The sequence below is a fragment of the Corvus hawaiiensis genome, chromosome 8, assembly GCF_020740725.1.
Source record: "Corvus hawaiiensis isolate bCorHaw1 chromosome 8, bCorHaw1.pri.cur, whole genome shotgun sequence".
Lineage (NCBI taxonomy): Eukaryota > Metazoa > Chordata > Aves > Passeriformes > Corvidae > Corvus > Corvus hawaiiensis.
In genome coordinates this window covers 9,493,456-9,516,435 of record NC_063220.1, presented here as the reverse complement: position 1 = coordinate 9,516,435, position 22,980 = coordinate 9,493,456, and the positions used below count along the sequence as shown (strand labels likewise).

Here is a 22,980-nt window from a genome sequence, read left to right as displayed (position 1 = left end):
ATCTTGAACTCCCACATTGCCAAACAAACAGACAATGCAGACAGACTTGCATGTAAATTAAGACTAGATGTGTGTGTCTGATTTAAAGTTGTAGGATGAAAAGACTGGAGGAGGGAAGGGTAAAGGTATGCCTAAATCTGTTTAATCTATCAGGTTATTGCATGTTCTGTAGAGACAACATCTAGCAGGCCACCATGGAATAAACTGGCAAGGAAGTTAAATAAATCTTCAGACTTTCTTCCCCCAGTCTTAGGAGAGATATGGGGGAAATAAATATCCACTATTGTTACAGTGATCTGGGATTCATCCCATAAAAAGGATTTGCCAAGCAAAATCCCTTCAACAGTTATGGCGGTGAACCTTGGAACGGGTCTTGTCTTGGGACTACAGAGCTGTGATTTACCAGTTTAACTGGGAACTGGCAGGCCTAGGCAAATCCAGTTCCTCTGCTGACTTAAAGGAAAACGCTTTTGTAACTGCATCTGCAGGGCAGCTGAAGTATTAACTCAAGAATTTTAGCTACCTCTTTCAACTGGGCCCAAATTTCTTCAGATTTAAGGAAGATGGCTAAACCCAAACAATATCATGGCAATACCAAAAGTTTCAGTGTCCATCTTGACTGTGAGAAAAGATATTTCTCTTCATCTCCTCAGCATTTGCCCTCACTTTATATTGCCAGAATCTCAGGTTTGCCCAATCAGTTGTATGTGGAAGGAGGAACCGTCTTAGCACTGTAAGCCAGCCACTGAATCCATATGAACAAATGCAAATGGCATCAAACCAATGTTATGTTCTAAAAGTACGTGCTGCTGAGCTGTCATTGGCCTCATGTCTTCTAAATAGACTTCTGATAATTTCTTTTCTGTAGCTGACATAAGTGTGGTGATCTCTGACACACCTGCTAAGGCAGAGGTCTTGCTTAAGAACTGTGAGGAAAAAAAGACCCCATGTCTGAAGATTATTGTTCTCATGGATCTCTTTGATAAAGAGCTCAAGGACAGAGGAGCTAAAGTGGGAATTGAAATTTTGTCACTGCAGGAGGTTGAGGTAGGTGGCTAAAGGCTTCTGGAATACTTTGCCAGCTGGACACCTTGATCTTCTGTGGCAGCAATGACACTTTAATGTAAGGATTACTCGACTGTTGCAGCTGTACCTGAGATCTTGATGAGCAGTCATTTTGAAATTTGATATCTTCAGCTAAATTGAGTTGCAGATTTCAAACCATTGACTGAAGTTGTGTCTGTGTTGTGGACAGCCAGTAAGCATTAAACCGAAGACTTGCTTAGCTTAATTCCTGATACTGTTGTAACAGGATTTATCAGGCTTCTAAGCTGGCACTCGAGTCTAATTGGAACAGTAAGTGCAAATTACTGGCTGCTTAGACAGCCCAATACTAGGCTTAAGCTTGTATACATGTAAAGAGATGTGCCCTATGTCAAATAAAAGGAAACATCTCCACTCAGGTTTTCCAAATTCCTTAAGTAGTTCTGATCACTTTCCACACATTCAAATGTGTCCTTTTCACACTTGCAGCAGGCAGTTTTTCAGTTATGGGTATTGAATTCAGGAAGACGTACCTGTTTGAATGAGACAGAGTATTGAGAAGCAAAGTAGTAAAACAGGTGTTGCATTTGAAATGCATTTACCTATTCACCTATTGTGCACATCTGTTAAGCTGTGGTTTTTTCTCTAACACAGGAGCTGGGAAAAAACAACATCAGAGAACCAGTTGTAAGTATCTCTGTGAAACAGCTATAGACTTGTAAAACTAGTCTCTGGAAAGACCTCTTGCTATGCTGCTAGTAGAGGAGGCTGGAAGAATTTTTTTTGTGAACCAGAATTCCTGATTCATCACAGTCAAGAATTGTATATAATTGCAGATAAGCATCATAATCCTTACACTGACTTTATGTGGCTTTTTCTCTCTAGCCTCCTAAGCCTGAAGATCTTTCTGTTGTGTGTTTTACAAGTGGAACCACAGGTAAGAATTTATAGTGATTCTTCCCCACTGAAAGAGCCTCCCTTTGGCAAAAAAAAAAAAAAAAAAAAAAGAAATCCTAAGAATATGGAAGTAAACCAGTAAATTAGAGCAGTGTCAAACCACTGTTGCATTTTACTTGGGATACTGTCACTACAAGTCAAGTGCACTAGGACAAAGTTTCTTAGAGCTGGGGGCAAGAAAAGCTAAATTCATTTTGTCTGACCCTATGAAAAATGCAGCCTTAATGTAAAAGAGATTGGTTGTTCAACTGTGTATTTTGATCCACAGGAGCTAAAAAAAAATCATGTTTCAGCATTCTCTATGCTACTCCCAAGTGCTCTGCTGTTTCAGTAGCCATCTCTTTTATGTAATATCCATAGCGGAAAGCACTCAAGATGAGGCATATTTGTGATCTCTTAAGACAATGCTTGCTGTGACTGAGCCTAGTACTGAGATAGTTCAAACTGAGCCAGACAAGAAATGGGAAATTGCCAGCAGAAGCAGTAAGAGCCACAGCTCACCTCGCTTGATCTCTCCAAAGGTAACCCTAAAGGAGCCATGCTGACACATCAGAATGTTGTTTCAAATGCTGCTGCCTTCCTTAGGAGCACAGAGGTAAGCTACTGCTAATGGTGATCTCCAGGATATGTCCCTAAGTTATGAAGTCAGCTGTAATGTGGGCATTTTCTGTAAACCATTCACTCCCAGAAACTGATGCTTTCCTAAGTGCCCCATTTTCAATGAGACAATAGTACTGCAAGGAACTTCGTTTGACTTGAATAAGAACTTCTACACAAAAGTTATTCTAGAATGTGTCAGTCCTAAATACCAGGAGTACTAAACCACCTGTTTCATGTCATGCCAAAACATAAAACTAATTTTGATTTAATGTGGCTAAGGGACAGCTGCAAATCTTGAAGAGGTGATGGATGAGCCTGAGCCTGAGTTGCTTCAGTCATTGGAAGTGTCTATCTCAAAGTACTCAAATTGATCCAAACTTCATTTACTTTCTACTTAAAAGTAACTCAAGCAGGCATAGAAAATGCTAACCTACTTCTACTTCCTTTCCCTCTAGAGCACAATTGAGTGTACAAGTTCTGATATTGCCATTTCCTACCTTCCTTTGGCTCACATGTTTGAGAGAGTTGTACAGGTATGTACAGATATATATATATCTGAGCTTTTATAAATCAAATTATAGTAAAAGACATGTTAGCAACCTGTATGTCCTCAAAACCTATTCACAGAGTAACTTTCCTACAAGTGGACACTGGAAATCATGCTGCTTTTCAGAGACTAATAATTATGGCTAGTGAAGCTAGGAATTCTTCTTGACTAAGGTTAGTCTGGTCAATTTTTAGGCCGTGGTGTACAGCTGTGGAGCAAAAGTAGGCTTCTTCCAAGGAGATATCAAGCTGCTAACAGATGACATGAAAACCTTGAAGCCAACGCTATTTCCAGTTGTACCAAGACTGCTCAATAGAGTATATGACAAGGTACGTGAGCCATTTTAGCTAAATTGTCTTCATGTTCATATATCCAAGCAAGCATACAAATACAAAGCAATATTGAATATGCCATAATATCCCCACTAGTTAATTACCCCTTAGCAGGAAGAATTTTTTAGAATCCTTTCTGAGGAGATGGACAGAGTTCTGGGAGTATAAGAACAGTGTCTCCAGTCATGACTGGGCTACGTTTGTTGCTATTAAGAGACAAAAACTTCGTTAACTTTTGGAGTGCAAATGAATCAAGTGCAAAGCTAAAAGGATCCCTGTTCCTCAAAGCAATGGCTGTAGTGTTTCAGCAGTAATATGAACCAGTATTGCCTTTCGGGTCACCTTCTAGACACCGCAGTGGTGAAGACAGACCCTAGAGCATTGAAGTAAGATATGATGCCTCTTAACAAGACAAGAATGAGAGGTACAGATGGGAGTTAAACTCAAGAGTCACTGGTACTTTTCCTTGCAGATCCAGAGTGGTGCAAACACCCCAGTGAAGCGTTACCTGTTAAACTTTGCTGTTTTTATGAAGATGGCTGAAATAAAACAGGGCATCATTCGAAATGACAGCATTTGGGACAAGCTAGTCTTCAAAAAAGTTCAGGTAAGTTATTCTAAGTGTAAGGGAGCTGAGCAATGTACTATTGGAGGATCTGATGGCTTCTTTTTCACTTCTAGGAAACCATGGGTGGAAAAGTGCGTATCATGGTAACAGGTGCAGCTCCTATATCTCCCTCTGTCCTGACATTTCTTAGAGCAGCATTAGGCTGTCAGGTAAGATGAGTTTTCTTTTAAATTAAGCCCTGTTTAACTATGCATAAATGAGTGACCAATGATATAGCTGGGGTCCAGCTCAGCTTGTTCCTGGGGAAACTGCTGTCAGTCTTGGGTATTTACAGACTGCTTCATCTGAGTTAACTGTTACAGGAAAAAAATTCTGCAGGACTCACTTCAAACTACACTACCGAAAAACTATGCTGTAGGCTCTGGGAAGAGGAATAGAGCAGCAGAAATTGGAACATACAGCACTCAAAGTCAGGCAGCTGCCTCTGAGCTTTGTGGCTTATTCTGACAGTCAATGAGCTCCCAGTGTAGCACATTTGAGAACAGAAGACGAGGTGACCGAAGCAAAGTTTGGATAGGTGAACTTTAACACCTGGTTACACAATAAGATCAAGATATCTTAAAGGCAAAGGTTGTTCTGGCTTCCTTCCTAAGAAGAACACTTGAGCATGGGCACAGTTGAAACTGAGGCCTTTCAGATCAAGGACTTGATGTTCAAGAATACTCATCCTTTCTTGCACAGATCTTTGAAGCTTATGGCCAGACTGAATGCTCAGCTGGATCCACTTTCTCAATGCCTGGAGACTGGACAACAGGTATGGGAGCTGAGACTTGGAAAGCCTCCCAGAGCTGTCTGCATAAAGGGGCACTCAATACTAGGTGCTCTACTGCTTTTAGTTTAATGAAAATTAAATCATGGATACTCAAACTGATTCTTGGTATCAACAATCACCTGTTTGCTTAATAGATGCTAAAATTCTTGACTCAACCAGATGAGGAACCCTGGTGTAAAGTGTCATAGGTCAGTTTAGACTCTGCCCCAGAATACAGGAAAGGAATAGAGAGAGCTGAGCAAACTGGACAGGGACTTCCCAAATGGCCTTAAGAAACTAGCTTGATCTCCTAAATGACACTAAATACTCAAAAATACTCCTAAATACTCAAAAATATTAGACATGATACTTGATTATTTTCCTGAAGGACCTTGAAGATTTAGCTTCTATCTTACCATAAGATAAGTACTGGATATTCTAAAGGCAGACTCAAGTCACCATCGTTGTGAACACAGTAACTGCAGAGCGTAATGAGGATGAAATGCAAATGAATACCAGGATCTGTGAGAGGGGCTCCTAAGGAGGCAGGAGTGGTTTGTGCTTGGTGTGGTTGATTACAGCAATAATGCTCTAAGTCTTAGAGTCTTAGCTGCTTTTTGTCCCATATTAACTGTTTGAAAATGGCATTGCAACAACTTGCTTGAACGTTTGATGCCAGACTCCTTTAAACAGTAGTGGTTCTTGTTAAAGCAGTGAACAAAGCCAGTAGGTATATACTATCACTGCAGTCTTTTTTTGTTGTTGTTTTTTTCTCCTAGGCCATGTTGGAGCCCCTCTGGCTTGTAATATCATAAAACTAGATGATGTGGAAGAAATGAGCTACTTCTCTTCTAACAACGAAGGCGAGGTAGGCATTATCTCCTATGCATGTCAGGAAATACTGGAACATAAGACTTCGTGACTAACAGTGTTCTGTACTTGCTATAGGTCTGCATTAAAGGACCAAATGTGTTCAAGGGTTATCTGAAAGACCCTGAGAAGACAGCAGAAGCAATTGATAAAGATGGCTGGCTCCACACTGGAGACATAGGGAAATGGTTGCCAGTGAGTAATTGCTTAATACAAACCATCTCTTGCATGTGAATTCCTGTTACTTCACAGTAATCTCTAAAGATGGAATTCTAGGATAAAAGTCTCTACACAGTAGATTCCCTAGGTAACTCCAGGCAAAGCTCCAAAGACCAATTAGGTTACAAGATACCAAATAACACCTGCTAGGCCTGTAGTTAAGACTATTCTTCACTGTAGAAGTGACATAACAAGGTATCTTGGTTTCTGTCTGGGGAGAATAAAGGAGCTGTCTAATCATGTCCTGAGCTAACTGGAGAAATTAGACAAACCCCTCTCTGTAGAAAGCAAAGACCAGTATGTGGTTTCTAGACTAGTTCCAGATGTACCTTTCATACAAAGCCTGTATATCTTTTCTTATATAAGCAAGACAGGGACTTGGAACTAATGACCTCCACTTTTAACTTCTAGAATGGAACGCTGAAGATCATTGATAGGAAAAAGAATATATTTAAACTTGCACAAGGAGAATACATTGCTCCAGAGAAGATAGAGAATGTCTATATCAGAAGTGCTCTTGTAGCCCAGGTCTTTGTACATGGGGAAAGTCTGAGGGTAAGTGATGTTAGAACTGAGTATCCTGCAAGATTTCCTCCCACAATGAGTTCTGGATGAGCAGGGTACAAATGTATGTATGTACAAGAGTCCTTGAACAAAATATGTTCCTGAGAGCTGTGTTTATAGGAATATGTTCTCAGACCTACAGACTTCCCAAGTGCCAACTGGCATTTTTGCAAGCTGGGGAAAGGCTAATTACATACTCGTGTGGGATTAGTATGTCAGGTCAGCTCTGTACAGTTTGGATTCATAGAACAGTCCCCCCTGCAATGAGCAGGGACATCTTCAACTAGCTCAGGCTGTTCAGAACCCCATTCAGCCTGACCTTTAATGTTTCCAGGGATGGAGCATTTGCCACCTCTCTGGGCACCCTCTGCCACTGTTTCACCACCCTGACACTTTCAAAAAATTCCTTGTATTTAATATAAATTTACTATCTTATAGTTTAAAACCATTACCTCTTGTCTTATTTCCACAGGCCCTACTAAAAAATTGTCCCCATCTTTCTTGCAAGCTCCCTTTAAGTTTTGAATGGCCACAAAAAGGTCTTCCTGGAGCCTTCTCTTCTTCAGGCTGAACAACCCCAACTCTCTCAGCCCTTCTGCACAGCAGAAGTGTTTCGCCATTCCTTTGCCATGGAGGTGTTACCTATGCTAGCAGAGGCCAGTCTTCAATCTGTAAACTAGCCAAAAGTAATTACTGGATCATTGAGCACACCTAGAAAACTGCGTCAGTACTTCAATTATTGCTGTCACAACTCTCAGTGACTTGGAAATCCTCATGGCTACCTTTGAAACCCTGAAAATGCATGGGGATGTATATGTGACTTGTCATAGAAACACTGTCCACAAGCAAGCTCACAAAGACATTTAGTATACCTTATCTTGGTCTCAGCCTGACTACTTCCACTTGTTTTCAGTCTTTTCTAATAGGTATAGTGGTTCCTGATGCTGAGATGCTTCCAGAATTTGCAGCAAAACTGGGAGTAAAAGGCTCCTTTGAAGAGCTCTGCAAAAACCCTGTGAGTGGCTTTGTGTTTAGTGGGCTAGAGACAGAATTTAATTCTAAGTCCAATCTTACATTGCTCTGACTTTGCTCTATTCACCTTTTTTTGGTAAATTGAACTGGTTTAATGCTGGGTAAGTCATGCAAGCAGCCTTACAGCAAAAACTGGAACTGAGTATAGGTGTCTCTTGCTTCAAGGGCTATCGCTGCTTCCATTCCAATGAGAAGATAGACATGACTTTGTAGTGGCCTTAATATAAGCAATGTTGAATGTTTAAATATGTATTCTTTCCATCCTCAGTTCTCCTTGACTGGGCAAATAGTTATGGTCTTGAGCTACAATTACAGAATGACAGCTTTACCCACTCTGCTTCTGCTGTGCTTCTTCTAGGCAGTGAAGAAAGCTATTTTAGACGATTTGATCAGACTGGGAAGAGACGCTGGCCTTAAATCCTTTGAACAAGTGAGTACTTTCAAGCCTGCTTGTCACCAGCACTTGTATTGCTAACACAATGGCTGGGAGGTCTTAATTCCTGCTACTGACTGTGCCAGGAGGGGCCCTGAGGCAGCTGCCCTCGACAACTGAAGCAGTCAAACACTGGCTGCCCCTCTCTACACCAAGAGACCAGTAGCTGTGCAGGGCAACAGTAGCAGTTGCCAAGAGATAGTGTGGAGGTTCACAACAGGCTGTAGGGGCTGTTCTGGAGTTTCACCCTCTTGTGTCAGCCAAAAAACCAGTTTAGTTACTGGATCTCCTGGGACTGAATTCTTGCACTGAGCCCAAGGAAGCTGGGAAGAACTGTTGTTTGTCTTTTAATTAGGCATCATATGCTAAATTGTTTTCTTTTAATAGGTTAAAGACCTGTACATCCACACAGAGTTGTTCTCTGTAGAAAATGGACTCTTGACACCAACACTGAAGGCAAAGCGAGGAGACCTTGTTAAATTCTTCCAGAAGGAGATTGAGGCCCTCTATTCATCTGTTCAGGAATAAATGGCCAGTTTAATTTAAACTGCATGGAGTAGTTAAATCTGTGACACTACATGGCCTATGGTGAAGACAGGCTTGAGTGGAGAGGAACAGGAACTTAAATTAATTTGTTTCTAGTACCTGAGAAAAATGACTTTTGGATGAAGACAGCTATAGTATAACTGACAATTAGCAGTGTTAACATCCTGTGGGACTGAGCATCACCTGTCTAGGCAAAGCCAGAACTTTCATCTTTCTTGGATTGTGACTGAAATGCAAAAACACGCAAGAGCCTCAAGCCTTTGAAAGACAGCTGTATGAACTTCTCACTGGCAAAAGCAAATCTTATTTTCCTGCTGGAACTATGAACTCCACTGTGGCTTGTTGTGGATTGATCTGCAATCAGACTGAACTCAGTATGAATTCATGCTAACGTCTGTTTAGCAAACACAAAAGTGAATTTCCTGTTCCTAGTCCTGGACCACAGGGTATAGGTTGTTTATAATGAAAATGAGTAATCTGGCAACAACTGGTTTGCAAAGTACATTTGTCTATAGCAAACAGAGTTCATTCTTTAGGACGCACTGGATCAGTTTTTGCACATTTTCAAGTGAAATGGCAGTGTTAAAGCCTTTACACTACAAATTTGAGCCTAATAAGTGTGAAACTTTAGCTGTCAATCCTAAGGATATAGGATGCAATAAATTGAGACTGCACAATCCAGCTAAAGCCTGTGTGAATTACTTGTGGCTCTGCTGCAACCACATTGTCAGCTGCCTGGCTCTTTATGGCTAGAACACAACTGCTGCAGAACACAAACTTGTTCCCTATGCTGTCACTGGTCAGCCACAGCTCCAGCCATATAGTGTAGTGTAGTCCAGATTTGCTCCTGTAGTCCAGCTGCTCCTCTACTTGACTTTCTTTTCCTTGTCTTCAGCACAGGCTGAGCTGAAACAGTGATTTTACCACATGAAATAAGATGTGAGATTTTCTTGTGCTAAAGCTGCTGCTTTAGAAAATTATTTAAGCAAGATGCAAGCATTTTCTTACATCTTCCATCAGTCTGATGTCTCTGCTAAGAGCTCCTCCCTGTCCCTGCAGTAGTCTGCTCTAGCAGTTCAAAAGGCAACGCAGTGCTAGCGAGGATGCAACATGTGGAAGGCATATCTGTAGCTTTCCTAGGCCAGTTTTCTTTGCTGGGTACAAGAATTGTCTTCCCTGTCTTGTTCAGACAGCTAGTGGCTGTTCCTCTCCCTCTTTAATGCTCTTGGTCAGCCATCCCAAAATGAAAGCAAGATTTATCAAAAGATCCACCCCTTGCTGTGAGGCAGCTTTAGTTTTGACTAGTGAAAACAACTGACCCAATTCTGTTTCTAGTCTGGGCCCAAAGACCTTGACATTTGCAGGTAACCATTCTGTCACTTACTGTGCTTGGCAGAAATGTGAGGCTGTAAAGGCTTCTAAGTCTCCGAAAGTGCATGTGTAACTATGTTGCTTATCTTTCCTACGCTTTCCTTAAAGCAATGTGACATGAAAACACGTGGTGGCCTAACTTTTTTCCCCAGGTGAGACTGGGGAGAAAAAAAAAGGAACCAGAGGGAAGAAGAAGTGTATCCTGATTTTGGACACAAAAATGAGCACATCAGTTGGGGACAGTAAATCCAGTGCCACTGCGATCTGTAGAAACTCGAGGTGGAATTCTATGATGCCACCTGCTGCAGTACCTGGAAAGTACTTTTGTTGATACAATAAACAGTGATGCTTCCCTGCACAGATGGGCTTGGAGGGTGAATGGCAGTGCCTGAGCAATAAAACACATACAGCAATTCAAGCGTAAATTGGTCTTAAACTGGTCTCGTGTGCCACTTCTGCCATATGAACTACTTCCACAACATGGATCTGAAGTAAAAACAGGGGCACTTTAGGCATGTTTGCATTGACCTGGTGCAAAAATTACTTCAGGCTATTGTTTGAACACCAGAAAAAGCTACAGCAGGCTTGGAGCACTGTTGTACCTGGTGAAGATTTGAGGTAAGGATGGCTACAGGTACAATGAAGTTCAACTCTCTGCAACTTTTTTTTTGCCATGATACAAAGATTTAGTGCTAAAATAACATCCAGACTTTCCAAGTTGCTTTTAAAAGCACTCATCTGGTCTCCAGTACAGAGATGCACATATGCTGAATAATGAGATATCATAACTAAGACATGATTCACGTAAGGCAGATACTTAATATGAACATTGACAAACATTTGTTTAGTTAAATTGGAAACAACTCCTATGCCCTACATCAGGAATTCAACTGCCTGATTTTGGCTCTGAAATCGTATCAGAGTTGCATTCCAAAACCAAATTTATTTTTTCTTTCAACCTCTATGAAACAACTGCTCTGCCTGCAACTTAGTAATTCCTGGCTAGTCTCTTCTTTTCCTGATGCAGGCAGGAAGTGTTCAAAGGGAAATACTGGCTCTTCATTCATAAATTGGTTTTAATGAGGGTCCTTATTGCAATCCTTGCTCTCAAGACAACACTGGAATACTTCTCTAATGCTACAGGCAAGTCAATTGTAAAAGCTGTATATCACTGGCTTCCTAGCATGGGGAGTTCTGTTTTTCCCTCCTGGTCACTTGGTCAAATTCAAGAACGAGAGATGCTTAGCTGCCAGCTTCCTCTGCTGGAAGAGAAGCTTCTTTTTGTAATCTTTGGTTCTACAGCCACTGATCAGAAACTACTACAGTTGAGACTATAAGTATTCCAGGTAGTTCGGAGGTTTTTGTGTTGATTTGTACCCACATTCCAAAATAGTTACATCCTTGCAAGTAAGGAAACTACAAGTATGATACACTCCAATACCTCTAAAGAAGCCTGCTTCTAGAAAGTAAGTACTTTGTTTTCACAAGAGGCAAATCACCTGCTTCCAAACTACTAAAACTGAACACTAACTCCCTTGCCACAGCTCAGAAACAGGCTAGGAGTAGGGGTTCACCATCCACACTAATGCACAGCTGGAGGGGACAAAAAACCTGATTTCTGTTAGAGATAGCATCTGAGTAGGAGCATACAAGAGTAATGCTGGCTTGGGGTATGTAGGCATTTCTGTACACGCTTTATATTGTTTAAGAAATGCTCATCTGCCTGAGACAACTCATGCAGGTGGAGGTAAACCAGGTGTTTGCTTAAAACAGTAATTTTCAAAACCTCTCAACCTGCCTGACATGTACCTCTACACCATGAGAGAACAAAACCACCTGCTGCATTTTGGAGACATTTAAAAACACTTGAGCTGGTACAAGTTACTCCAATTTAAGGTCTTCCTTCTAATAATCCATACTAGATGCAAAATGAAAATTATTTAAAAAGGCTGTTAACAGCTAGTAGCAAATAGACTCACAAAAATTTTCATTCTTGGCTACTGCTTCCTTTCACTCTAAAATGGATCAAGATCTCTTGCGTACAGACTAAGATTTCAGAGGGAGCAGACAGTGCTAGCTGTAGTTTTTGCCATTAAAAGCACAGAATACTCCTATTGCAACAGCTGAAATCTTTTTAACCTTTAAAAACAACTTACAAGGTTAAATCTTTACTTCCCAGTCAGTTCACGCTCCCATGCATATAAACTAGTTCTTCTAGGTCTAAGAACAACTGAACCCACAAGTGAATACGAATGTATCATTTATTTGAAGTGGACAATTGACATCATTAAAAGTCACAGGTAACAAATTTTATCTGGAATTTGAATCAGGTGTTTATTTTAAGATTTTCAGGGGCAGCTTCAGAGAAATACAAAAGATAAGCAGCACGCATAACAATCAGATGCGGCTGAGGAAAAAAACCTAAAATCTGAATGCTCAGAATGCAATTCAAACAGAAAAGAACAATCCTGACTTGTGATGAAAAAGATGCATCTTGAAGGCAATCCACTGAATGGCTTCTTCAATTATGTATTGTTTAAAAAGTATGCAAACCATGGCACAGGCATATACAACCCTTTCAGCTGTGAGGAAAAGAAAACCTCATCCTAACATATTCATTGCATAAGTCTAAAGTAATATACAGAAAATTTCAAGTAAAGGATTGTGGTCTGAAGTAAAAATTCCATTTCATATTTTAAAAAATTAGAAGGCTATTTGCTTTTCTTTTCTCCATCCACTGGTTGATCCGTTTCAGAGTCATACTGGCATTTTTCCACACACTTCCTAGGGAACCAGCCTCGTTCTCTTATTCCACCTTAAGACATGAAAAGTTGCATTAACTTAGAACAAAACATGACCCACTACTGAGGAAAAACACAGGACTGCAAGAGACATCAAGCATTTACATAAGTTACTTTCTTCTACAAGGCAGAACATCTAAGTAATTTCTAACATCATTGCCTGGGGATGCATGGATTTTCTCCAACTACTTAAAATGTTTTCAGACATCTCCAAAGTTTTGCAGAGCTCTACTTTCCTTGAGAAAATTCCTCCTCATACCTCTTTCTGTCTAAAAATCAGGTTTACAATTCCTTTTTCTACACACCAGGGACACAGGAAACAGATAAACTTGTTTACCACTGACTTTCACACAGCTGATGACCATTTGTACATACCCTGACTGTCTCCCATTTCCCACTCCTCTCCAGGTAAACCATCCCAATTCTCTTGGCTTTTCCTTATAAGTCACATTTTCTATTATTCTAATTATTCTCATTGTTTTCCTCTCAACCCTTTACAGTTGATCTTCCTCTTTCTTGAGATGCAGTAACTGCTTTTACTGGTTAGGAGTATTTCAGCAGAGTCTCTGCCAGTGCTGAGAAGCATGGAAGGTTTCCTTCACGCATCTGGGAAGCTGTATGCTTTTTTCTTTTCTGAAAGTGTTGGCTCATCTTAAGATTATGATTGAGTCTTTTTCCCACAGAAGAACTGCTACTTAATCATTCATTCTGCCATCTTGCTGTAGTGCAACTTTTTATTCCTGCTTATTTATAGCATTTTACTATACATTCCTAACAAAACTCATCCTATTTTTGAAGTCTAGTCTGATCCAGCCTCTCAGTGTTCACCAAGTTCCCCATTCAGGCCACATTTTACCTGATTTAAAAAACCCCCAACATTCAGTAGAACAGATATGTCCTGCTAATCTTCACAATAAGCAATGCAATACAAACTGCTGCTGCCGTGTTCATTTATATCTGATGTCTGAAGGAGTTTATTGGAGTGAGCTGCCAGGGCACTTCCAGCCCACAAAGGTTTCAGACCTCCCATGAAAAGCATGGGCTCTTTCAGTGTAGTGACTGCTGGCAGCCTCACTTGTGCAAATATGAAATGCAAATGAATGAATTAACAATTGTTTGGAAGAAACAACAGAATCCAACACACTCTTTGGCAGGTAGAATTTTAGTTCAGTCCAAAGCAAGAGGTCTGAAGTGAAAAATGAAAAAGCTTCAATGCAGGTAGCTGTGATGCTGACCCTCTGCAGATCAGCAGGAATCTTTAACATCTTCAACACCCACAGTTAGTTTTATAAATGCATAATAAAGTCTCTGGAAATTATTCCAAACCAAAGACATAACGTCTCCTGGTTTTATAAGATACACAAAGATTAATCTCTACACTTACATAGGGTGTGTAGGTAGGAAGCCTGGATGTGTTTATGACAGATCACCATTTAAACATCAAAGAAATGAATCACCCTTAACCTCTTTAGAGTCTAAAAGTCTAACTTTTTCTTAGAATATGAAGTGTTCCCCTCCCCACTCAACTTTCAATAAACTACTAAATGAGTATTGTCAGTCTGACAGAGTCATTTAATGTTTATCAAAACTGGGAAGTCTATTAGATGTAAAGAATAAAAACTGTGGAGTGTGGAGAGAAGCTAATGCCACTAAGGTCACCATTCTACATTTTGAGAAGTGAACATATAATATTGGCCACATTTCTAGACAGCTATAAAATGGATTTGCAATTTTCAACAGAAAAAGTGAAATTAACTGCTCCATACCATCAGCAGCTGAGATGAGAATCTTCTCACCATACATCCAGTGTCTGGAGAAAGAAGCATAACAGGTAATTAGATGCCAGAACTCATCTCAATATTTCTTTTAACCAAACATAAAGGTGTGGAGCCACTAACTTTAAGCCTCTGGTGGCTAAAATCAGATCCCCTTTACTCAGTGCAATTCTAGGTTCTTCAGTGCACGGTGTTGTGAAGAATGTTTTAACACCTTTAGTCACAGGGCAGCAGACACCACTGTAATCTTCTATGGCTCGATACCGCACCTACAGATTGGAACAGAACACAGCAGTTTGTTATTTGTAGGAGTTATGGCCTTGCTGCTAAGTTTCACACCAAAAAATTCAATTCAAGCATACCACAGATTTGAGCATAATGACAACGGCTGTCAAAGGGACTCTAAATTGTAAATTAACTGCTTAACAATGAAGCACAGTCATCTTTATTATCATGTTTCTTCCCATCTGGAAACTAAGAAGCAAATGTGAAGGATAAATGCCACGTTTAATTAAGCAGAGATTGCTATATGTTGTTTATGTGGATTAATTACATTTACTTATACTCGAATTTCAACATAATTTCAGGCCAAACTTCACAAATACTTACACTTCTTACTCGCTTGTCTGCTTTCTGTTTCAGTTGCTCTATCTATAAATGATTATAAATAGAAATTTAGGCAGCATTCAACACAAAATGAAGCCAGGTATTGAAACCATTCAACAAACACAGGAAATACCATTAGCAGTTTGAAGCATAACTTTAGTGTATCAAAAATGGGAGAACATTTAACAGAACTTCTGTACATGTATTTCAAGACAGTTTATTTTAGTTATTTAAAAAGCTGGCCTATTATTACAAAGGAAAGAGGACAATTGGATAGTGGGGAGAATCAACTTGAGATACCATCGAAGCCCAGTTACCGTCAAACTGTATTGGTGACATCCATCTCTAACTGGCCAGTCCAGGCCATCTCCCTCAGGAATCCCAGACCATGTAAACACTTGCCTGAAGTTCTTCCATTTACTTCCCATATCATAGGGAAAGATAAAGGTCTCACCCGTTTGGTAGTACTGGATTCTGTCTTTGGCCTGGAAAATAATTAAGAAATGCAGTACATAAAAACACCCTACAAACTGCAGTCAAGCAGCAAATACTAAGAAGGCCAGGTCATAAGCTCTGTATGGGTCCATGGGACCTAAAGGCAAATATTTTCAGGCAAGCACAGTGAACCCTTGCTATACCAACCCAGGCTTTAAAAACTACTGAAAACAATAATTCAGAAGTAAGTCTGGTTTGGGTGTCCCCATCCCTGTCACTGCTCATTTACTCTTTAACAACAGAGTCCACTGACTACACTGATCTTTCACTCCATGCTCTGATCTTATTTTATGGCTTTTTTTTTTAGGGACTAATGTCTGACTACTTCTCAGTTACATACAAAAGCTTCCACAGCTCAGAATTCTTTGATTAATGATCATAATCATGACTCAACATTACTAGTGCCAATTCCTCCTCTAAGAATGCACACACAACATGATCTAAATCGCCCACATTCCATAGTCATGAGCTTTACATTCTCACAGTTCTGATGACATCTAGTGGAGCAGCCACAGAGCAGTGTTCTCTGTTGCAATAATGCCATTTTATTAAATGTTCATGTATTACAGTCCATGCTCAGCTTTCAGAAGGGACATATTAGCAGCCTGTGTTTTATGGTAAATGTTTTAACGTATTATTCCAAATTCTACAACATAGTGATAACAGGGATTTCTTTCATTTATGTTCCATTATCCCAATTTTCAAAGGTCTAACAGGACTTGGATCCAGCCATATTCTCTGCAAAGAGCTGACATTACAATACTTTAAGTACTTATACACAGTCAAAATTCTCATGCTAATTTTGGGACACAAAATAAAAGAAAGACAAGACATTAGTGAAATGTTTGTGGACTTACACAAAAAACCCAGGCAGCACTAAACTAATTTCTAAATATTGAGTCAGTTTTGCTTCCTCTAAACTTAGCTACTGCTGCTTGACTACGTTGCTCCTGAAAAATCCTGTGAAAACCCCTATAAAGATAAGGAAATCTAAGAGAAATTTAAAGGAGAGAAGACTAAGTATTTCCTAGTACTTCTTTAAAATCAAGGAATATTTTCCCAAATCAAGGAAAAACCTCCCTTACAATCCAAAGTAAGAAATGGGAAAAACCATGAGTCAAAAGATGCCACTTTGAATGATTCAGTGAGGTGAACAATTAAAGGTACAGACAGGTATAATGACAAAGCTCAAGTTTCAGATGAAAACACCTACATATTTCAAGTAGACAAGCAGAGTCTCTTCAAAGCAAATATTATTCTATGTTCAGCAAACTCCTCCAAAACAAAAGAAAAATCTATGCATTTGTATGATTTCTCATCTCTTTCAGTGAATTTCAGATATAGTAAGGGAAAAGCTTGTTGTAGGTGTTAAGTCAGTGGTGAACTGAAACAACATCTTTGGTTTTAATCCATAGATGAAACAAAAAAATTATAAATACAAAAAATAAACTTTGTAACAGTACAAGAATACTGAAATAGAAGCTTACCTTTTCTTCAATCCAGGATTCGATTGAAGTTTTATTTGTCAAAATTACTTTCATCTGAAATAAAAGTGTTAGGTGAAATTAGGATTTATTTTCTGCAGGAATACATCAGCTATGCAAAGAAAGCCTCATTTAACAAACTAAATTTGTTTTAAAGAACAAAGCAACCTTTATCGACTTAACTGAAACTAAACTTAACTATAAACTAAACTGAATATGTTAGAAGCTAAGCCTCAGCAGAGATACATGCTCTAGAATTATACACTTAAGACAGTATCAGACAGCACTGCACTTTATGCTTAAAATGTGTCTTTTTGTTTCCTTCCAAATATCTCCAACGTTTTAAGAAATGTATCAGGCACATTTATACCTCTTTTCAGGGACAGGGCAAGTGTCTTGCCTTTTTCAGGAAGTTTATAAAACCCATCTCATGTTTTCTTAGTTTATTAGATTTTCACATCCAAGTCCTCCCATGAAAAATAATGAAAAAAACCTTAAACTGTGGTAACAGAAAAACTGGGACAAAGCTACATAAATCCCTGGAAAAGTTATACAGCAACATAAGCTCTGAACAACTGTTCTTATCTCAATCCTGAATTCTGTTTTTGCTCCACAAGCATGCAAAACTTACAGTTTTTAACTTCTTTGTAACAGAGTCATAGACTTACCTGGATAATAAACAGCATACCAACAGCAATAGTTGTTCCTAATGCCAGTCCTAAGGCAAATAAAGATGCAGCAAATGCAGACAGTCCAAAGGGAATAATGGGACGAGGGTCTCTTTTGGCTGCACTCATGTCAATCTTCACAGAACTCCACCCAAAAGATATCTGCAAAGAGAAAAATACCATTCAGCTCTAGAACTTTCCAAGTGCTGAAACAAAGCAAGTTATCTACAAAAAAATCTGTCTCTGGAGGTAAGTGTCCAACATCTGACAGGTTTATAATGCAAGCAGAAAAACTAAAAAAAAAAAGTATTCAAAAGACTTCTCTTTTGTCTTCAGAAGTTTGTTTCTCGCAAGATGGAAAGTGAAACCATAATCATCATCTTGTAAGCTCCACAGGCCCAAATATCAGCAAAAAAAATCTGGCTTCAGGTATGTTAATAAAAACACATTCATCAGTGTCAGATGGACAATGTTTGCATAGAACAGTCCCCATTTTCTGTGGAAATGCTGCAGGCTTTTCTCTGAAAGCTTTGCAGACACCACTTCTCAACATTATCACTCTGCAAACACAACTCAGCTGCTACAAATACAACTTCCTCTGTTCCACTCAGCTGATGTTATCAAGGTCTTCATTGCAACCACAAAGGCTGAAATCAAACCTTATAATCTTAACCATGGATCTGAGATAAGGGGTGTATTCCAGAACAAGCTTTGCTCATTGTTGCTACAATTAAAGCTTTCCAGTTTAAAAAAAACCCCAAAGCTAGCATATTTAATTTTAGTCCCAAAAATAATGTACTTTTTTTTTCCTTGAAGAAATGGACACAATTCTAAAAAAGTGGCCAGTGAAAGAAAATAAATAGGATATAACTTGAGTGTTGGAAATAAATAGCAGCTGGTTTCTGTGCCAGCCAAAACACAGCCTGTCTCTCTTTACATAAAGTGCTACTTCAGAAACTGTCTTCAATGTAAAGCACTAGGAAACTCCCTGTGATTATGAGAAGCAACAGGGGAAAAAAAAGAATGAAAATAAAAACAACTTTCTCTGAATCCTCCTCCATTAACATACATATTTCTTACAGGTACAGAGCAGAACTGGGAGTGCATGTGGAAAGAATAACAAGGAATTTCACATGCTTCTCAGAAAACTAAATTTTCTCATACTTCCAGAGGTAAGATTATGCACATGACTTAAATAATATTTTGAGCATTTTGTTATGTTTTCTTACTCTGTTGTAAAGCTGAGTGTACATTGTCATAATAAATATGAAAGAAGCGTGAATGCATCCCAGTGGAGCTAAGAGGAGAAACAGAGTGAAAGATGCATGATTCTGGTATCCACAACAGTTGTTGATCCAGGGACAGTGGTGATCCATCTTCATGACACACCTGTGAATGATAAATATTGATTAATATAAAGGACACGTATGATGTTTCCCAAAAAACTCAAAGGATGTCTGACTTTCTACTTCTCAGCCTCCATTCTTTCATTTGAACCCACCAATTTCTGACATTTCAACACAGTTGTTTCTTTTTAGCTGCAACTCAGAATTATATTTCCATGTTGTAGAATGAAACAAAGCAAATTAAAAGTGCTTCCAGGTCCTATCCTCCCTAGTTATCTGTCCTCCTATTTACTCAAACTTACCAGTTGCTAATAAACACCATAGTAACAGAGCCTGGAGACAGAGCCATAGAATGGGACTTGTAAGAGCTATGATCACAATAATTAAGCACTACTGTTAATGGCAGTTTTTAAAAATAAGAATACCAGGAAAATAAAGGAAATCTCAAATTTCTTGTGAACTACTTGCAGAAAGAATATTTGAAGTTACACAGAAGTGTGATAATGCCTCTTTCTAAACCCTCTGAAAGCCTTCTCAATCATTAAGTATTGACCTTACACCACTGAAAATCTTTTTCAAAATACATTTAACAAGTGTAAACACCCTAGAGACACTCTTGTATTCAATATAAATATAAAGCCCATTATTTTGGTGCAGCTTACAGATGCAAAAAAACCCCACCTGATTAAAGATTTGTTCACATCACAAATTACCTTGACATTGTAAAAATCTAAGTGACCACCTAAGTGATCACTCCTCAGAGTAAAGATTGTCACTCAAGGAAAAGAGTCATTAACTTTAAATCTGGGGATGATGTAGCCAAACTACAGCACTGCTCTGGAGTTTCAGTTTCCTAGAAAAACACTGACTGCACATCCTGGGTTTATAGAAATAACAAATGAATGTGTATGTTGCAATATCCTTTCACCATGTTCTCTTAAGAGTCCTTCAGAGGACGACCTGCCTGGACTGCAGACAGCTGAAGTGCCTTGGTTTCTTCAAGATACACTAAATTCCAGTAACAGCTATTTATAAGAAAGTATCCTTCATATCAGAACAAGTGTGTTGGAAGATAACAAGGTGCAAACTTCTTAAGTTGACCCAAAAGGCTTATTACTTCACTTAACATGCCAACTCCCCTCAAAAACTCGCTTTGGTGAAGAGTGAAAAAACAGTCCAAAATTTCCACTCAAATCAACATTTAATCTTTGGAAAGATGACAGAACAGGTATTTCTACTCTCTAAGCAGGTCAATGTTTGGACTAAAAATTTTAAAAAGACTTCAGAAGATTTTTAGGTATTTTCACAGGCTCACATCTTGGAAGCAGGACTGCATTGTTTTGTTAGTACCATCAAGAAGTTCTGAAGAGATACTGATTTCAAACTATAAAGAAAATGTTAAAGATAGTAATTTCTTTTTAAACTAAAGCACAGCAAAACTGTATAGAAATCATGCAACTAGAAAGTGGAAATACTTGAAAAGGCTATAGTGTTCCTATGGAAGCTTTTTAAAAAAGCACAATGCAAGTCCTGGGAGAACAAATTATAGTAATAACCCATCATTAGGTTTGAAGCTGCTCTAATATGGACTTTAAACAATTGTAAAGAGAAACAGTACCTGTTACACTTTCGACAGTGATGTGAACGAGGTGCCTTGTAAGACTGACACACTTTACAGTATTGGAGATACATGCAATCCTGAGATTTTTCCTTTAAACAGAAGAATAGGAGTGTTAGATGTATACATAACTCCTCTGGCAAAGTTTATCTTGGCATTTTACTAACCTAAGCAGCTTTGATTTCTTCTGACAGGGTGTGTTTCATAGCCCAACCCTATTTAACGGCAGGCATCAAAGAGAGGAAAAAACAAAATTAAATAATCTCCTAGCTAATCTCTTACCTATCAACACAGCCATCTCCCACTGTTGAAAGTGCTGGTTGCTAAAACAAATAAACAGTTCTGTCAGGAAGAGGAACTGTACAAGCAGGGTTTCATAGTGAAGTTCTGAGAGTAAAAGCATGTGGCCTTCTAATTAAAAAAAAAAAAAATTCCTGAACACATTTTGTCTGCATTTTACACTGTAAACCACACTGCTAAGATACAGCACTGGCAAACACTAATGTTCAACTCTCTTACAATCTCTTTTACACACACACACACACACACACACCAACTACAGCAAGATGAGAGACAGAGATACTTGTAGACAGCAAGTAGGGGCCAACATCTTCCACTCAGGAAGTGGAGTATCCACCCAGCTGTCCTACTAAGATGATTATCAGGATCCTCTTCTGCCTAGACTCTGTCCTGAGTAATATTCCACAATTAGAAAGGTGACCAGTACTAAACTTTGTATCGTGCCACTGGAACACAAACTCTGGGCAGCTGCCCTGAGATACTGAACCTGTATCATTCTTGACTATGACTTTTCCAAGAGATTACTGAAGCACAGGAAATACAAATTTCTATCTTGTACTGTGCTAAGCAGAAGGTAACCATATAATTTTCCGGCTTGCATAAAATAAAACCAAAATTTTCTAAATTAATTTCTTCTAATTGTTATTGCTAGCAGCAAAATCTCCAAAACAGGTGTCCACAGGAGCATGCAGGTAACCGTGAGGTTCTCATTCCCAGCTAACAGTGCCTGTTTCCTGCTGCTTTGCTTTGAGAAGCCCGTATGAAACACAGCAACTGCTGCCAGCCAAGCACCATTACCAGACCCCTAACAGCACAGGGAGGGGATGGAGAAGGGCAGCAGAACAGATCAACAGAGCCTTGGAGAAGCAGCAAAAGGATGTAACTTAGGCAAGCAGGATGCCAGCTCAGCGCTGCAAGGCTGACAAAGCAGGAGTCATGGAAATCAACAGTGTTGTCCTCACTCAAGAACTGCGGTCAAGGAACTGTCACCTAAAACATTACAACACTGGCCACTGAAGACCACCACAGAAAACCCCAAAAAGCCACATAAGGACTTCCGAGAAGGAATGTCACTATGTTAGGTAAAGCATTACATACACATTACATATAGTTATACATTAAGTAAGCAGGGATAGCTAATGAATGTGTAATCAGTGTGGGTGATAAAAACTCTGTTTACCCAACGCTCAGCACACTCGATTAGAGGAAGGATACTTAAAGTGTCCAGCGTGCTGCTTTCTAATACTAAAACTGTGTTAGAAAGTTTCTGTCTGTCCGATTTCGGTATCAGGAGCAAGCTGGGGAAACTCTGGAAGCGGCAACAGCAAAGCGGGGAGAGGCAAAGGAAAGATTTCGGAACAAGATAAGGAAGAAGGAATGGCCTGAGAGCGTGGAGCGTTTTTGGGAGACAGAGGACAAACGGCGGCACCAGAAGACACGCGGTTTCTACTGTCCTGACCGCGGGGGCGGTCAGCCCGGCCCCAGGGCTGCCCGCCGGTCCTCCGCGCGGCCCTGGGATGAGACGGTCGCAAGGCAGCGCTTACCGGCGTCCACCCCAGCGGGACGTACCCGGGGCCCACAAACATGGCGCTGAAGTAGTTGTAGAGGATCATGACGGTCCAGTTGAGCAGCATCACGAAGTTAACGCTTCCCCCGGCCGTGTCCAAGGGCCAGTACCAGAGCGCGGCGTCGGCCATGGCGGTGGCGGAGCACACGGCCACCACGGCCAGCGCCACCGCCGGGCCCCAGTGGCACAGGCGCCGCGCCCGCTGCAGCGCGCCCGGCCCCACCATCGCCGCTACCGCCGCCCGACCGCTGCCGCCCCGCCGCCGCCGTGCATGGCTCCCGCCGGCTGCCGAGTGCGAGAGCGGGAAGGGAAAAGGGAAGGGACTGGGAAGAGGAGGGGAGGGAAGGGAGTGGGAAGGGGAGGGGCGGGGGCGGGGCCCGCCTTGCCACCGCCCGCCCGCGGTCCGTTTGCAATATGGGCCCCCCG

The 22,980-nt window shown here is 40.2% G+C and overlaps 2 protein-coding genes across 4 annotated transcripts in view; one reads left to right on the top strand and one right to left on the bottom strand.

The window, feature by feature from the left end:
• The window catches only part of ACSL5 (acyl-CoA synthetase long chain family member 5), a 30,133-nt gene extending 20,923 nt beyond the window's left edge, over positions 1 to 9,210 (top strand). For all 3 annotated transcript variants that reach the window (XM_048311774.1, XM_048311773.1, XM_048311775.1), the window contains 15 exons: positions 869 to 1,047; positions 1,699 to 1,731; positions 1,930 to 1,981; positions 2,523 to 2,596; positions 3,057 to 3,134; positions 3,343 to 3,477; positions 3,953 to 4,087; positions 4,162 to 4,257; positions 4,790 to 4,862; positions 5,639 to 5,727; positions 5,808 to 5,924; positions 6,360 to 6,503; positions 7,426 to 7,527; positions 7,903 to 7,974; positions 8,365 to 9,210. In XM_048311774.1, coding sequence (XP_048167731.1) covers positions 869 to 1,047; positions 1,699 to 1,731; positions 1,930 to 1,981; positions 2,523 to 2,596; positions 3,057 to 3,134; positions 3,343 to 3,477; positions 3,953 to 4,087; positions 4,162 to 4,257; positions 4,790 to 4,862; positions 5,639 to 5,727; positions 5,808 to 5,924; positions 6,360 to 6,503; positions 7,426 to 7,527; positions 7,903 to 7,974; positions 8,365 to 8,505 — 1,520 coding nt within the window. In that variant the 3' untranslated portion in view covers positions 8,506 to 9,210. The remainder of the gene's footprint in view (positions 1 to 868; positions 1,048 to 1,698; positions 1,732 to 1,929; positions 1,982 to 2,522; positions 2,597 to 3,056; positions 3,135 to 3,342; positions 3,478 to 3,952; positions 4,088 to 4,161; positions 4,258 to 4,789; positions 4,863 to 5,638; positions 5,728 to 5,807; positions 5,925 to 6,359; positions 6,504 to 7,425; positions 7,528 to 7,902; positions 7,975 to 8,364) is intronic.
• A 2,927-nt stretch (positions 9,211 to 12,137) lies between these two features.
• On the bottom strand, positions 12,138 to 22,891 carry ZDHHC6 (zinc finger DHHC-type palmitoyltransferase 6). Its single transcript, XM_048310397.1, has 10 exons — positions 22,532 to 22,891; positions 20,688 to 20,779; positions 18,953 to 19,112; positions 17,724 to 17,885; positions 17,059 to 17,112; positions 15,394 to 15,561; positions 15,080 to 15,121; positions 14,594 to 14,739; positions 14,462 to 14,505; positions 12,138 to 12,709 (listed from the first exon to the last, which is right to left on the bottom strand). The coding sequence occupies exons 1-10, from the start codon at positions 22,778 to 22,780 to the stop codon at positions 12,606 to 12,608; spliced, it is 1,221 nt and encodes a 406-aa protein (XP_048166354.1). The 5' UTR covers positions 22,781 to 22,891; the 3' UTR covers positions 12,138 to 12,605.
• Positions 22,892 to 22,980: the final 89 nt, after the last annotated feature.